Source organism: Thamnophis sirtalis, unplaced genomic scaffold (genome assembly GCF_051295495.1).
Source record: "Thamnophis sirtalis isolate CommonGarterSnake01/CBP01778 unplaced genomic scaffold, rThaSir2_p1.2 scaffold_11, whole genome shotgun sequence".
NCBI lineage: Eukaryota > Metazoa > Chordata > Lepidosauria > Squamata > Natricidae > Thamnophis > Thamnophis sirtalis.
The window spans coordinates 59,453,814-59,471,354 of record NW_028261391.1 but is presented as its reverse complement, the minus strand read 5'-3'; the positions used below and the strand labels follow the sequence as shown (position 1 = coordinate 59,471,354).

The 17,541-nt window shown below is 41.0% G+C and overlaps 2 protein-coding genes across 2 annotated transcripts; both read left to right on the top strand.

The window, feature by feature from the left end:
* Nucleotides 1–2,212: 2,212 nt before the first annotated feature.
* LOC106556207 (prolactin-releasing peptide receptor-like) lies at nt 2,213–3,677 on the top strand. The gene has a single exon (XM_014075195.2). It carries the CDS (start codon nt 2,332–2,334, stop codon nt 3,382–3,384), a length of 1,053 nt encoding a protein of 350 aa, XP_013930670.2. The 5' UTR covers nt 2,213–2,331; the 3' UTR covers nt 3,385–3,677.
* A 4,947-nt stretch (nt 3,678–8,624) lies between these two features.
* On the top strand, nt 8,625–9,656 carry LOC106556206 (prolactin-releasing peptide receptor). The gene has a single exon (XM_014075194.2). The coding sequence runs from the start codon at nt 8,625–8,627 to the stop codon at nt 9,654–9,656; it is 1,032 nt and encodes a 343-aa protein (XP_013930669.2).
* The last annotated feature ends 7,885 nt before the right edge of the window (nt 9,657–17,541 follow it).

The following is a 17,541-nucleotide window of genomic DNA, read 5'->3' as shown; positions in this document are numbered from 1 at the left end:
GAGGGAAAAGTGGGGAGAGGAGTCAGTGCGGGCCATGCCACGCCAGCAAAATTGATCTCTGTCCCTTTAAACTCTTGTTCAAACAGTTTGGTTTGTTTTCAAGCCAGGCACAGCATATTGATTCAGGAAGACAATGATACCAGCTCCAGGACTCTTTTCCCTTCGCTACGAATAGGACAGCTTACCTTAGTAACGGTAGGGGAGAAATGAGATGTTTTGAATCCTTTTTCTGATGTTCAGTTAGGTTTTTGTTACTATAGATTTCTCTGTCAGCTGCATGCTTATTATGACTAAGTATATTGCAGTTCATTATGACCTCTGGAGTGCCCATAAATATTTCTTGGGAATATTTAATTGATAAATCATATATTGCCTTGCTTCATTTGACTCTCTAAAAACACATTTATATGCTTTGTTGTAACCTGCATTTTTTCTAGCATTCTGTTGCCTGCAGTAACTTTAAAAAAAAACTTATCTGAAAGCATTATAAATTTGAGCCCAATCTCTACCAGGTGCAGTTAGATTTTCAAAAATAATTTCATACCTCTGATTTTATTGTGCAATTTGATTTTAAGTGAGTTGTTCCCAGATGTGCAGTTTGCATGTCTATTCATAAAAAGATCCAGAAATAGAAGTAGATCTACAGGCTATCTATTTACATATTGCCTTAACTATTTCACTCGGTAGGATGTGGGAACATGGATATGGTAATCTGAAGGGGATATCAGTATGTAGGCTGTGAAAAGATCAGTTTAAAAAAGAAAATTATGGGGGAAGAGAATCAAGAAGCATCAGTTAACAATTACATTGTCTGAATAGATACAACACGGGTGATTTTAACATTAAATACTTTAATGTTTATGGTTTTGCAACATGTAGGCATACTGTAATTTTCTTCTAGAATTTTTTATCTTTCATCAAGTACATTACAAAAATGGCAAAAGGAAATCAAAAGTAACTGACAAGGAGATCTTTGACGCATAAATATTTCTGAAAATCTCTCTCTCTCTCTCTCTCTCCCTCCCCCCCTCTCTCTCACACACACACACGCATACAGAGACATACACAGACACACACTTCTGAATCTAAAAGGTGTTCCATTGGTCTCTCCTGAATGGTTTCTATCTGCCATACCTTCAATGTTGAAAATTGCTTCTTCTTAACAATTGATTTTAAAACATTTATCTGTTGGGGGCCATAAGGAATTGCTGGGGCTGAATTAAGTCACAGATACGGTCAAAGTCAAAATTTACCAGTCACCCGTATTTCTCTGACACTTCCTTTTTGATTCTGAAACACATTTCACTCTTCCAAACAACAGGCTGCGTGGAAGGACAACAATCTACATTCAGATTGAGTGGTAAGGGAGGAAGGGCTGGAATTAATCTCATGGGTAACATTAAATAGTAGAAGGGCTGAAGCGTGCTTTAAAATATGTGTCCATTTACATGCTTAGAAGTCAGAAATCATGGCATGTGAATCTGTGTGCATATTAATTTTATATTGTGATTGGAAAGCTAGCAATCCGAATATATATATTTCCTTTATCATTTTCTCACAATTGTTTGCTGCCCTTCTTCTTTTGTTCTTTGACAAAAAAAAAGTAAAACATTAAAATGAGTAAACAAATCATAAAAACGAAATATATGTACATGGATGTCGGTGAATGTGTTTGCGTGCACACATACCTTTCCTGATGCTGAAAATGAACATCTTATAATATGAAGAAGCAGATTTGGGAAATGTAAATGAGATGCAAATTAGAAACATGAATCCTCAATCAGAATAAGTGGATTATAGCAATAGCAATAGCAGTTAGACTTATATACCGCTTCATAGGGCTTTCAGCCCTCTCTAAGCGGTTTACAGAGTCAGCATATCGCCCCCAACAACAATCCAGGTCCTCATTTTACCCACCTCGGAAGGATGGAAGGCTGAGTCAACCCTGAGCCGGTGAGATTTGAACAGCCGAACTGCAGAACTGCAGTCAGCTGAAGTAGCCTGCAGTGCTGCATTTAACCACTGCGCCACCTCGGCTCTATTTATTTAGGATTATTTTATTTTTACAAATCACCCAAGACTGCAAACATATCAAACACACCTTTCTTCTCCTATTGTGCCCTCAACAACAACCTTGTGGGGTAGGTTGAGCTGAGATAGAGTGACTGGGCCAAAGACACCAACTGTTTTTCCATGGCTAAGTGGGACTAGAATTCAAGGTTTCCCACTTTCTAGCCTAGTGCCTCTTTCACTAGTTATGTTTGGATGTAACTTCAGTTGGATGCCTAAAGAACATACTTACAACTGTGTTTTGTTATCTTACAGGCCAAAATGTATGGATCATTTGAAGGTTCTAGCACCCTTCCTACAAACACCAGTGCAGCAGCCCTCAACTCTGCTACAAATGGAACTAATGTATTTTTCCAGGGTTTGCAGCTCTTGCAGCAACTAAAATTGCTGATCATCCTGTTGTACACAGGTGTGGTCATTATTGGGATGGTAGGCAACTGCCTCCTGGTCCACGTCATTTTGCATGTCAAGAAGATGCACAACGTCACCAACTTCCTCATTGGGAACCTAGCCCTTTCTGATGTGGCCATGTGCACCACATGCGTCCCACTTACTCTTGCCTATGTGTTTGAGCCACGGGGCTGGATTTTTGGCAGCACCATGTGCTATTTTGTCTACTTCATGCAGCCGGTGACTGTTTATGTCTCCATCTTCACCTTGGTCACCATTGCAATTGACCGGTACATTGTCATTATACACCCTCTGCGACGCCGCGTCTCCATTCAGCTTAGTGCTTATATGATCCTCTTTATCTGGATTTTGTCCTGTTGCTTAGCCTTGCCAGCTATGGCACATACCTATTATGTGGAGCTGGATAAGCAAGGCGTCATCCTGTGTGAGGAGTTCTGGGGGGAGCAAGAGCACCAAAGACAAACCTATGCTTTGTGCCTGCTCCTCATCACTTATTTTTTCCCTTTGCTGGCCATCCTAATTTCCTACATCAAGATCTCCATCAAACTGAAAAACAGGGTGATGCCAGGGAGTGTCACTAAAAACCAGGCAGACTGGGACAGAGCCAGGAGGAAGAGGACCTTCTGCTTGCTGGTCATGGTAGTTGTGGTCTTTGGAGTTTGCTGGCTTCCCCTTCACGCCTTCAACTTCATCCGAGACATTAACATCAACGCAATTGATGCGTATTATTTCAGCCTTATCCAACTCGTTTGCCATTGGTTTGCTATGAGTTCTGCTTGTTATAACCCCTTTATATATGCCTGGCTTCACGATAGCTTTAGGGAAGAACTTAAAAAATTACTTGTCTGGCCCAGGAGAGTAGTTCCCTCTGGGCAAAGTGCAACTGTAAGTGTTGTTATCTGATCAATAAATGCCCCTGGTCTCATGGCTGTCAAGAGTTTAAGGGTTCTGTGTTGAAAACAACAGTATTTTTGTGTAGATACTAACAAAAAGCAAAGCAAAACAAAACAAATGTCAGGCACTGTGAAACAAACACACAAACATACAGGCACAAAGAATCAGGACTATTCACAAAGGTTGCGGCACAAATGATTTATTGAACCCTCTGCACAAGAACCTGGTTAACTAATGGTCAGCCAACCTCTATAGAGATTCTCAGTTGTCCAGGTCATGGCTGCCCAAAGGTGTTTTTCAGAAGGCAATTGGACTTTTTAGTTTTCTTTTTTTCCTCCCAAAGAAACTTATTGGTTGAAAAACAAAACATTTTCAAGAAAAAAAACCCTAAGAAATCCAGTTGCCTTTGGAAAGCATTTTGGGGATAATGGTCAGCACTCCATTTGTTTTAAATAAAGGTCAGGGGGATTCAAGGAAGATTAGACTCGGATCTCTTATGGACTCTAAACTGATGACATGTTTCACTCTCCACCCCCAGATCTGTCTTGTCCTTCTCAACACAACCAAGAACATATTCATATGCAAACCCGGCAGTGGGGAGCAAATAAGATTAAAATGCATTTTTTACAAATTCATTTTGGTATCAGTGAAAGTCTCTGGCAGTAAGATTTGTTCTTTCCTTGATGTATAAAAATATTTTGCTGCATTGTAAGGATGGTGAATGTTTTACTGAAAACATTGCAGATATTACGGTCAGTACATTATATAAGTAACACTGTACATCTGTTAAAATTGTATTTCGTGGTACTTATTATAGCTCCTTTCTTTTCTATAAGTCATTGAAATCTTTCCTGCTAAATCTTTTCAATATTTATAGTTGCTTGGAAACGCTGAAATCATCTCCCACTTCATCAGATCCATACCTCAAGAAATGCGAGTTTTGGAAGCTATACAACATGGTTAACTGAATATTAAAATACATTCAACTAATGTAAAATGTTATGTGAGTGGTTTGGGAATGCAACATTAAAACATCTTCAAACTGTTAAGAAAGATAATACGTGTCAGCTCTGTGAATTGTCACTATTTATTTTACATACTTTATACTTTAATATATTTGTCACAATCCACAAGTTTGGCATTCTATTTCTTTGACTTTACAATTTCATTCTCCTATCTGTATCTATGTGCAAATACATTTCCCCAAATAAGGAGAATGCTTCATGGATACGATGAAGTAGAAGGACTCCGTAAAATAAAATTTAAGTCACAATAAATATATTAGTCTTTGAGGTGTCACTTTCTTTTGTGTGAACAAACTTACACAATTATCTTTCCTGAAAGAAGGTGCTGACTTAATATTGAACAGAAACATAGGAAGCCTCCATTCCAAAGCTGATTGGGGAATTCTGGGAGTTGAAGTCCGTCAGGCTTAAAGTTGCCAAGGTTAGAGGCTCCTGCTCCAAAGAACCTTTTAACATTTACCGTATATACTCGAGTATAGGCCGACCCGAATATAAGCTGAGGCACCTAATTTTACCACAAAAAACTGGAAAAGTTATTGACTCGAGTATAAGCCTAGGGTGGGAAATGCAGCAGCTACCGGTAAATTTCAAAAATAAAAATAGATACCAATAATGTTTTTGAATATTTATTTCAAAGAAAAACAGTAAACTAGTGGTGCATTCAATGAAATACTTCACTCACCTCATGATGCTGATGTCCCGCTGTGATGATGATGTCCCGCCTCCTATGACACATGGCGCAGTGATTCCTATCATTGGATCACTGTACCAGAGGAGGTGGGACATCACTATGTGGCTGCTTGCCATAACAAGGAGGAGGTGGGACATTGTTGCAGAGCGGCAGGAGGGGGAGGAAGGGGAATTGTAAGATAGCCCTGCATTACATTAGAACGTGAGGAGGGGGGATGGTGCGGTGCACGCTGCGCAGCAAACTGACACAGAAGGAGGGGAAACTCAGGGGCGCTGGGCCATTCACGAGCGTCACCCAGCGGCATGGCCCTGCCCCTTTTTCTCCTCCATTTCGGGCAAATTTTTCACTGACTCGAGTATAAGCCGAGGCGGCTTTTTTCAGCCCAAAAAGTGGGCTGAAAAACTAGGCTTATACTCGAGTATATACAGTACATGGTTAATCACCTTGAAAAGATGAAACGAATTATGTATACACCTTTACAAATCAGTTTTAAATTCTGGATTGATGGCCTCCTCCCTGAAAAGAGAACTCCACCTCAAGTTTTCAGAATTAGTTTTACTATTCATTCAATTACTCAAGCATTAGGTGAGAATTTATTATTCATATTTACCCTGCAGCTGATAAATCCACCAACTCAGTTCTGGTGAAAACGCTATTTTAAGATGAATTGGAATTGAAAAAAAAACACTAGTCATTTTGTTCTGTTTCATAACAACTTTTGACTTATAATGAATCAAAATTTTAATTCTTTCAAACATTGTGCCTTGCTAGGTCTGGGAAAAACATACACATACCAGTATCTTTGCGTGTTTCTCTAAAAAAATGAGCAGAACTTTAATTTCATGGTTATAACAAAAAATAATAATTTTTAATGCTCCTGTCAGGAGTTATTAAAACCAGAGCCATCCACATTTCACTGATTAGTCTGAAAAAATAACCCAAGCTTTCCAATCTCAGGTGTTTTTGTTAGTTATTTATCTTGTTTACCGTATATACTCAAGTATAGGCCGACCCGAATATAAGCCGAGGCACCTAATTTTACCACAAAAAACTGGAAAAGTTATTGACTCGAGTATAAGCCTAGGGTGGGAAATTCAGCAGCTACCGATAAATTTCAAAAATAAAAATAGATACCAATAATGCCATTGCCCATTGAATAACATATACAGCCTGCCTGTGCCCATTAAATATACAGTAGCCATTGTAAAAATTTGCTCTGCATAACAAATTATTATCACACAATACCGGTGTATTCAATGAAATACTTCACTCACCTCATGATGCTGATGTCCCGCTGTGATGATGATGTCCCGCCTCCTATGACACACGGCACAGTGATTCCATTGGATCACTGTACCAGAGGAGGTGGGACATCGCTATGTGGCTGCTTGCCATAACAAGGAGGAGGTGGGACATCGTTGCAGAGCGGCAGGAGGGGAAGGAAGGGGAATTGTAAGATAGCCCTGCATTACATTAGAACATGAGGAGGGGGGATGGTGCGGTGCACGCTGCGCGGCAAACTGACACAGAGGGAGGGGAAACTCAGGGGCGCTGGGCCATTCACGAGCGTCACCCAGCGGCATGGCCCCGCCCCTTTTTCTCCTCCATTTCGGGCAAATTTTTCACTGACTCGAGTATAAGCCGAGGCGGCTTTTTTCAGCTCAAAAAGTGGGCTGAAAAACTAGGCTTATACTTGAGTATATACAGTATATAAACCCTGATCTTATATTCATAACAATACAAAGTATGAGTTAATCTCTGAACAATAATAAAACAAACGGATGGTATTTATAGATGCAAAACAAGGAATTTAAATTCAAAGCAAGTTATCTTGGGATAATCAGCAAAGCTCTGAATATGATTATACTTGAGGGCTATTCAATTATTCCCTCTGAGGGTCAACATTTGAAGATAACTAAATAGATTTTGGTGTGGCTATTCTCTGAGAAGATAATTTAAGCACTCTCACTGGACTCTGGAAAGAGAAAATGCAGAACAAGCCATTAGAATAACAAAACCCACTTTGAATATTTATTGTAATGGAATCATTTTCCAGCAAAGAATGCTAGAAACAGCAAAAGAAGAGAGCAGAGAATAAATAAAATACCAAACTATCTGGCATCATGTAACTAAATCTCTGTGCTTTAGTGATTATCCGAAATGAAATTTTCAGTCTGACTATATCAGTCTATGATATTCATAACATAACTCATAATATTGCTCATTCCTTGGCATATAAATGCAGGTAATAACAGTGATATATTAACCATTAAGCAGACTAAGCATGTGCTTAGGGCAGTGGTGGGCTTCAAAACATTTTGGAACTTCTGTAGGTGTGTCCTGCTTTCCGGGTCCACTGGTGGAACCCCTTCTAACCGGTTCGGTAGATTTGACGAACCGGTTCTACCGAATAGGTGCGAACTGGTAGGAGCCCACCTCTGGCTTAGGGCACCAGGCTCATGGGGGCACCACAAAGTTGCGAAAGAAAGAAAAAACCAATGAAGATTTGTACAGTATATATGTACAAAGAAGGGGGGGCACCAAGATTTGTTAGTGCGTAGGTACCAATGAGCCTTAATCCACCACTGAGATATAGAAGTTAAGCAGATGAGGGACTTCACTTTCCACACTTAATGCAACTACTAAGCCTCTGGCAGAATGAACAAACGCCCACGGCACACCCATAGTTAAATATGATTCAGTATAACCCACAAGTGCAGGAAAGATTTTTCGATCTCCATGTAGCTGAGTCCCTCTAGTGGTGATAATATTTTTTTACTACTTCATCCTTGTAGCAACATTCCTGTTTTAAAAAGTCAGCTGTGCCAAAGCTCCGTCTGTTTCAGGGCTGTAAGCAGGACACTCAGCACCGGGTTGAGCTCAGATGTTATCGTTGATAAAAGTGTCTCAGGGATGGCTTGCCAACCAAGAGAGAAAAGAGACCCACAGACTTTCCTGAAGGCACACAACAAATGGAGAGAGATCCCTCTCCCCAAATTCATTTTGAGTATATATAGGGAAGCCTGCTAAAAACCTTCAATCTGTGTATTTTAATTCACCAAACTCATCTTGCTTTCTCCCTCCCTCCCTCCCTCTTTCCCTGCCTCTTGCTGTTAACAAGGAGCTCTAACTGGTTATGGATTTGGAAATCAAATGGGATTAAGAAGAAGAAGATGCAGAATGACATCGGACTTCTGGAGAGAACAGCTGTAAGTACAGTTCTTAGTGCAATAATGATTTTCTCAGCTGCATGCTTTTAAAGGGATAGAGTTAGATTTATGGTGGAAAGAAAGAAAAGGTCCCGGCAGATTGATTGTATCTTATTATTCCTATGAAGCGTCTACTAAAGTTCACCTCTGCTGTGTCTTTTTTTTTTTTGCAGATGAATACGTGCAAATGTCAGGTGGCCAAACTTAAGGTAAAATCTGTCCATCATCCCAAGACGATTTTTTAAAAATATAATGGCAATACAAGCATGCTTGTATGCCCAGATTAATTTTATTGGCAAGGAAATTGTAAGAGTGGGAAAGGCAATGGAGCCAGCAAATCTGACCTCTCAGAACCTTCTCTCTGCAATTCAGAACAACACCAGCAGCCTCTTCCTGGGGCTCCAGCTTGTCCAGTTCTTCAAGCCTCTCATTATTCCTTGCTACTCTCTGGTGGTCTTTGTTGGCGTCATTGGGAATTATCTCCTTATTTATGTTATCTGCAAGACTAAAAAAATGCACAATGTCACCAATTTCCTGGTGGGCAACTTGGCATTCTCAGACATGCTCATGTGCGCCACATGTGTGCCGCTGACATTGGCGTATGCCTTTGAACCCAGAGGGTGGATCTACGGACGCTTCATGTGTTACTTTGTGTTCCTGATGCAGCCGGTCACCGTATTTGTGTCCGTTTTCACATTGACTGTCATTGCGGTAGACAGGTACTTTGCCATGGTTTATCCCCTGCGGAGGAGACTGACCATATCCATCTGTGTGTATATCCTGGGTGCCATTTGGCTGTTGAGTTGCATACTAGCTGCCCCAGCCTTGGTCCGTACTTACCATGCAGAATTTCCAGAGCTGGACTTCTCCATCTGTGAAGAATTTTGGTTCCACAGGAAGAGGGATCGCTTAGCTTATGCCTACAGCACCCTCATCCTCACCTATGTCCTGCCCTTAACGGTCATCTCCGTCTCCTACCTGAGGATCTCAGTCAAGCTGAAAAACCGAGTTGTTCCTGGCAATGTTACCCAGAGCCAAGCTGAGTGCGACCGAGTTAAGCGGAGGAAGACTTTTCGTCTGCTCGTCTTGGTGGTCACGGCCTTTGGAGTTTGCTGGCTGCCGCTGCATCTCTTCAATGTCATCAAAGACGTCGAGATCAGACTGATAGACAAGCAATACTTCAACCTTATCCAGCTGATTTGCCATTGGTTTGCCATGATGTCTGCTTGCACAAATGCCTTCCTTTACGCCTGGCTACATGACCGGTTTAGGGGGCAGCTGATGAAAATGTTTGCTTGGAGGCAGAAAAGGACAGCACCTGCCACAAACTGCATTGCGGCTAGCGTGGCTTTGTAAGCGGGAGGTTCGTTTTCATTCCTCTACTTTTTATTAGGCTGTTTGCCTGATGCGAAAGTTTAAGCAAACACAGATAATACGGCACGAAACTGTTCTTTCCTTAAACACGAATCAATTGTACCAGTGATGGGTTCCAGATTCCATTCCAATCGGTATGATTGGAACGGCCCCGTCATCACCCACATGGATGTGCGTGATGCACTGGTTCACCAACAAAACCGCGCTCGACTGAACCGCGCCCGACTAAACCGCGTCGCTGACGTCATCAAAAGGGCGACAACAGCGTGGAGACAGAAGCACACTGTAAAGCCTAAACCTAAAATTAACCCCTAAACCTAAACCTAACCCCCCTAATCCTAATCCTAAACCTAACCCTAAACCTAACCCTTAACCTAACCCTAACCCTTAACCTAACCCTAAACCTAACCCTAACCCTTAACCTAACCCTAACCCTAACCCTAACCCTAACCCTAACCCTTAACCTAACCCTAAACCTAACCCTAAACCTAACCCTAAACCTAACCCTTACCTTAAGTTGAATCGGCTTGCTTTCAAAGCGCTATTTAAAGCGCCCTTCTTTCTCCGTGCTGGCTGTTGTCGCCCTGTTGATGACATCAGTGACACGGTTTAGTCGAGCGCGGTTTATTCGACCATGGTTTTGACGGGTCACGGATGCGCTCATGCGTCCTACCTGTCAGCAAGGCTTCCGCAAGCGTCCGCAATGTTCCAGATGCTCAGCGGAGCGTCACACAGGTGCTGTATGTGCCATGCATGTGCGTGGAAGTGTGGAAGCCTTAAAGGACAGGTAAGGACCTCGGGTGGGCGGGTGGGCCCTCCGGAGCACCGTACCGGAATGGTATCTGGTGCTCCGGGCTGGCTCTGGTACGCCCGTTCCGGGGTGTACCGCCTGCAACCCACCACTGAATTGTTCCAATAAAGGCCATGGTTACATGCTTTCTTACTTAGCACAATATACTGATCATAATTGCTATTTCAATATTGTGGCTTATTGTGGTAAAACATCACATATGTGTGTACAAGGGAAAAAAACAGGAGAAACAGAATATGAATTTTGCTGGGGGCGGGGGGGGGGGGGGGAGAGGAGAGGAATTGCAAATGAGTAAGAAACCTCAAAAAAGTACCCCAGCTATTGACTCCATATAAGCCATGCCATTCTATAGGATGACTTAACTGGACTGTGATGTGGGAGAAATAGTAGTCTTATGGGTACATGTTTTGCATGCTTATATCTAAGGAGAAGAAGAGGGTGGCTACATTTCCATAAATGTAAAAGAAAAACAGTTATAAAACATTTAAGTGAATGCCCAGAACCTTCTGTGTGTTTAGCTTCAGCAAGGTAGTTTTTCAATCAACTGCTGTAAGACAAATTTATTCTAATGCATAAGTGAGTGGACTCTCTTTTTTTTTTAACCAGGTGCCTTATTTTTTTTAAAATATTCCTAACTTTATCCACTGAAGGCTGGGTTGGGATGAGTGGGATAGGAATGAGCTGTGCTTGGATGGAAACTGGGAGATTTGGGGGAAATTCCTTGATTTGAATTCATTTCATTACATCTTGCCCTGACTTTGCTTTGTAAATGTAGTCTTGTTGCCCCTGTGACAACATCCCTCTGTAAAATTCTTTAAAGCTTCCTATAAAAAAAAACGTTTCTGTCTCCACCAGAACCTGATCACTTCTTTGCTTCTGACTTTCTCTGTTTTTGTATATTTACTTTCATCTCTGATTAGAGCAGTGTTTCTCAACCTTGGCAACTTGAAGATGTCCGGACTTCAACTCCCAGAATTCCCCAGCCAGCATTCGCTGGCTGGGGAATTCTGGCAGTTGAAGTCCGGATATCTTCAAGTTGCCAAGGTTGAGAAACACTGGATTAGAGGATTTATCAAGGTGCTACTTGTCACCCATAAAGCCCTACATGGTAGTGGATCTGGGTACTTGAGAGACCGCCTACTGCCAATTACCTCCACGCGACCTATTAGATCTCATCGATTAGGCCTCCTCCGAGTTCCATCTGCCGGTCAATGCCGACTGGCAACTATGCGGAGGAGAGCCTTCTCGGTGGTAGCTCCGACCCTATGGAACGATCTCCCCGTGGAGATTCGTACCCTCACCACCCTCCAGACCTTCCGCACAGCCCTCAGAATCTGGCTATCCCGTCAGGCCTGGGGCTAAGACTGTAACCCGCCCGAATGGTATGAATGTTGTGTTTTTAATTATGTATTGTCTTTATGTTAAAAGTTTGTCTCCCCCTCCCTTTTGGGTTGTGAGCCGCCCTGAGTCCCCCCAGGGAAAAGGGCGGCATACAAATAAACTTCTATACTCTATACTCTATACTCTATACTATTATATTGCTGATCTCACAACAATTCAGCTGACTGTTTTTCTTCATGGAGGACTCCTGAATCATAATATAGTGGCTTCCCTGCCACAGTTCTGTTATTCTACCACTTACGTTATAGTCTGGGCTATTTCTAAAGAATATCATTTTAGCAGGCTTTCATTCCCCAAATTATATGCAGTGGTGAGACAGGGATTAGTCATGTTACTGTCATGTTGTTGTCTTTAAAGCAAGGAAGAATCCTGACACCTGTTTTGTCATGTTTGATGTTTACATTTTCTCTGACGATGACTCCTTAAAAAAAAAAAAAAGTGGAAGAGAATTTGAAAACTGCATAAAATGCTGGACATGTTCTGTGTTAAGATGAGCGCACAATAAATTTAATAAACAGTAATAATAATGTGCAAACTGCTATGGTTATCAAGTCAACTTTTCCTGTCCTTTCTTTGCCTTACTTTGAACTTCTTCAATCAATCATGTTCTTGACTTTCCAGTTAGCTATTAATTTCTGGATTTCCCTGGTTCTTGGACCAAATAGAAGAGTACAAAAATTACACATTATCAAACACTAAAATTCGATGTTTTGTTACAGTGGCATGCTTTTATTTTGTTTTCATTGGCAGATTCCCACAATCTGGACCTGGTATTTTTCTTGTTTTCTATCAATTACATAAAGAAATTATTATATAAACACAGATTTCTCAAATTCCCTTCCTGAAAACCTTTATTCTGGAATGGATGTCACATACATCATGTTCATGTACTGCTATTAGCTTACTGTTTCCAAGAAAGACCATTTATTGACTCAGCTCCATTTAAAGAAATATTAATCTTTTTTTCAGAATGAAAAAATATATCGATTTCCATACAGTTTTGGCTCCCTTCGAAGTGAGATAGTTAGAAAGAATTGCAAGGAAGAAAAGGAACCATTTAAAGCCACATGGAATGCTAAGTATCACATATGGCAGAATTGCTAAGTTTCCAAATGAATTCAATATTATATATGATAACTGAAAACACTCTTTTTTCGACATTCCTTCATCTGGAATCTGGATGATTAATAGAAACATTAGCATTTGCTTTGAAAATTCTCATTAAAATCAAATTTTGTATAAACAGTGCTGTTGCTACTTGAAAGTTAATGCTCATTCTGTAGTCATTGGCAAACATGGGTAGAATCCAAACTAATTGGTATATATACAATCTGGAAAAAAACCTGAATTCATTGGGGGAAATCCAGTGTTTATAAAGGAAGTAATTTCTTGCAAACAATATATTGTTGCTTGATTAACTCTATCAAGCTAGTTGCCTCTTGAAAAAGCACCTTTGGATCTGACATGTAAGGGGGCTTCCTAAGACAAAATTCATTATTTTGGTCATTTATTTTCAAAGCACAACCAGCATTTAAAACACACACATGCATGCACATATATACACATACATGCACACACACATGCACACATGCACAAAGGAGATTCTTGGGCAGGTTTCCTCTGCAGGCATCTCAATTTTGGGTTTTAATTTGCTAATATTTCCTTGTGTTTGGTTTTGCCTGACTGAAAGCTGTAAAAAGTTTTGTTCTGGGGTTTCAGAATAGATAATCTAAATCAGACTAAAACCAATCTGTCTACTCCATCCAGATCGAGATTTGTTACCAAACCAAACAAAAACCCCTTACGTATAATTGTATGACTTCTTTCACCAGTAATAATTAAATGCTGGTGATTTCAGTACTATGCTTGGTTTCACTGCCATCTTGCGGCCACGAGAAATTATTCAGGTGAGGAACTGATTTGCCAAATGCCAAATCAAATTGAAGATGTGAATCATTTTACATGGCTGGTGATTTTTGGGAGGTAGAGGACAAAGAGCTGATGGCCATAATCATTAATCATTCTGAGAATCTGGACACCTTTTATCTCTTTTATCATGACCACAATATATGAAGAAGACAGTTATTGTAAACTATTATTATATTCTTTCTCTGCAGTTTTGGCTATTCGTGATGTTCTCGAGAATCTTCTTCAACCCCCAAATCCATCAGTGCTCTTTCTTGATTATATAACATGCACCAGCTATGTTTCTTGTTGCTTGACCTCTTCTAAAACCATGTTGAATATCTGGCATCTCCCTTTCCACATAGGGCAAACAGATGTAATCACTGAAATTATTTGGATGACCTTGATATGGAAAATAAATTCAGAGAAATAAGAGAGAGAGAGAGAGAGAGAGAGAGAGAGAGAGAGAGAGAGAGAGAGAGAGAGAGAGAGAGAGAGAGAGAAGAAGAAGAAGAAGAAGAAGAAGAAGAAGAAGAAGAAGAAGAAGAAGAAGAAGAAGAAGAAGAATATTTCACATTGATTTTCTTCACATACACTAGATGAATATATTGTAGTCATGATAAAAAGGATAAAGTATCCAGATTCTCAGAATGAAGATTTATAGAAATGAACAGAGGAACCAGGAATCTGAGCTCAATTCTAATCACCATCTACTGCTAAGTTGCATTATATCTATAAAAATATGACATTGTCGCTAAATTTAATTATTTTCAAGGCCCAGAAGTACTCATTCACAATTACTTTCCTTTGAAGAAGATTCTAAGAATGAATGATTTAGTTAAGTGGGAAAATGAAGAAGGTCAAAGCTCTCCAAAATGTTTTATGGTTACACAAACTGCAATAATAGGAGCCCAGATAGAATGTGTACCAAAAATCAGGAAAGGAATTAGTTTAAGAGATCATGAACATTGTTACCCTACAGCAGGGGTGTCTTAACACATGGGGCCTGATGGGCACTTGCCTGTGGGCCCCATGAGCATAGGGCCCCCATACTAATCTGTGTATGTTAACCCTTCAATGCACCTGGTATCATACAAATACAGCAGCATATTTATTACATTTTACTGCACTTTAAAATTAATACTAACATGCAAATAGATGTTTGATTTTATCAACCATTTACACTTTATTCTTGTGTGTACTTGTTGTAGGGGCCCCAGTACTCTGCTTGCCCCGGGCCCATAATGCTGTTAAGACGGCCCTGACCCACAGCGCCAAGAAGGCTCGTTCAGAAAACAAGGCTGTCTTCAGAGTTAAAGGATTATCTGAACGAGACATACATGACTGGATCATAATAGTTCTTGAGACTCCTATCCTGGAAACCAAATAGCATTTGAAGCAGAGGTGGTTTCCTACTGGTTCAGACTGGTTTGGCCGAGTAAGTAGTAACTCGGCCTGCCATGCCCCCGAATCAGTTCTATCGTCGGCGGCGCCATCTTGATTTTCATTTCTGCGCATGCGCAGAACAATCCTCATTGCAAAAATATAATTTTGCCCCTTTTCTAACATTGTGTGCATGCACAGAGCTTTTTAGGTGCAAATCCATGACTTAGACAGTACTAAGAACTATGATTCAATAATTTGCAAAGACCAATTTGCACAATGTCCCAGAAGGAAATAAGAGAAACAAGATCCATTAATTTCTGAATAGGCTTAGTGCACCTTGGGAACTTGAAGAGCCGAGGTGGCGCAGTGGTTAAATGCAGCACTGCAGGCTATTTCAGCTGACTGCAGTGCTGCAGTTCGGCTGTTCAAATCTCACCGGCTCAGGGTTGACTCAGCCTTCCATCCTTCTGAGGTGGGTAAAATGAGGACCCGGATTGTTGTTGGGGGCAATATGCTGACTCTGTAAACTGCTTAGAGAGGGCTGAAAGCCCTATGAAGCAGTATATAAGTCTAACTGCTATTGCTATTGCACTCAATGTTTTTGCTCTCCAATGTCTCCAAAGTACACATGCAATTGTGTCTCATAATGGTGAGATCACCATGAGTTAGTCCAGTTAAAAGCAGAAGAATGCAAACACTGCCATTAAATTTGGGCCCTACTCTCAGAATTTGTGTGAATTGTGGAGAAGCAATCAACTACCCTTCCTAATTCTGAATACCAAAAACAAAGTAAAAACAAACAAATAAATGAAACACCCATTTGCAATGGATTTGTTTAATATATTTAAAGGAGACAGGCACATCTTACTTATTTAATTGAAGGCGTAAAAGAACACCTGGAGAGGTGACACCACCATGGCAACCATTTTGCAATCAACCACCTTGTTCAATATTTCTGTTTCGCATAAAGTTTATTTTGATTAAAATGGGTGCAATAAAGGTTTGTGTTTGAAAATGGCTTCAATGATAGATAGCAGCACAGCATTTGCAAAACAGGAACCTCAACATAGCATACTTTGCAAAAGTAAATTCTTTTTCACTAAAGTTACAGTCATATACAAAGGTCAACAAGCATATGGGTAGGAGGAGTCCAGCAGATGACCTCCTCCTCCTCCTTTAGCAATAGCAATAGCAATAGCAGTTAGACTTATATACCGCTTCATAGGGCTTTCAGCCTCTCTAAGCGGTTTACAGAGTCAGCATATCACCCCACAGTCTGGGTCCTCATTTCACCCACCTCGGAAGGATGGAAGGCTGAGTCAACCTTGAGCTGGTGAGATTAGAACCGCTGAACTGCAGAAAACAGTCAGCTGAAGCGGTCGGCAGTACTGCACCCTAACCACTGCGCCATCTCGGCTCTCCTTTCCCTCTTTCTCTTCCTCCTCCTGCTCCCTAACAAAAGCTCATCTCTGGTTCCAGGGCCCTGCATTCTACAATCATTATGGCTGGTTTTCAATTGACAGGTAGCTCACCTGCTTGGCTAGTATAGAAGCATCTACCCATTTAATGTCCCACTCGATTTTCGGTAACTGAATAGACTCCTTATTTCTGTGGGTTTACCAGGCTGGAAGAGTGATGCTCCTCTTTTTTAAAAATGAAAGGTCACAAGAATTAGTGACATATCTGTCTCGGGCGTGGGTTCTGGCAGGCACTACTGCCAGTTCGCTTCTGGGCACGCTGTGCATGCACGGGCTTGATGCGTGCTGTGTGCACATGCACAGTGCAACAAACATTTTAAAAAGCAAAAAACAAGATGACAGCGCCTATGGCGTCGCCCAGAGAATCGGTTTTGGGGCGTGGCAGACCTGGCTTGCTGCCGGTTCCAGTGACCCAGGCTGCCAAACCACTACCAGTTCACCTGAACTGGTCCGAACCAGTAGGAACCCACCACTGATCTGTCTTCTAAAAAAGAAAGTACCAATGTCCCAGTCAATTTAGCCTGAAAATGATCATCAAATCTTCCAGGCGTTTCTTGATGCTTTTGTCCAAAGTGAGTATATTTCAGCTGCTACTGCTAGCAAGTGTTTATGACTATATTTCTCACTGTTTTTACTTCTACAACACTATTTTGTGTACTGCATGGGAAGTTGCTGCTTGTGGCCACTTGCAGCATTATGACCTCCATAGAGCATGGAGTCGTCTGGAATATATAGAATGGTGCCGAATTTACAAGACTTCTACTGTTTATGAACACAGGTCTACCAATTGTTTTTGAAGACCTGAATTCCTATGTCATTAATCAATCAATCAATATTTTAGCTGACAGGAAGAAGCAGAATGGACTTCTTTCAATGCTCTTTCCAG

Coding starts and splice junctions, on each gene's coding strand:
- LOC106556207 (XM_014075195.2), top strand. CDS start 2,332: ATGTATGGATCATTTGAAGGTTCTAGCACCCTTCCTACAAACACCAGT.
- LOC106556206 (XM_014075194.2), top strand. CDS start 8,625: ATGGAGCCAGCAAATCTGACCTCTCAGAACCTTCTCTCTGCAATTCAG.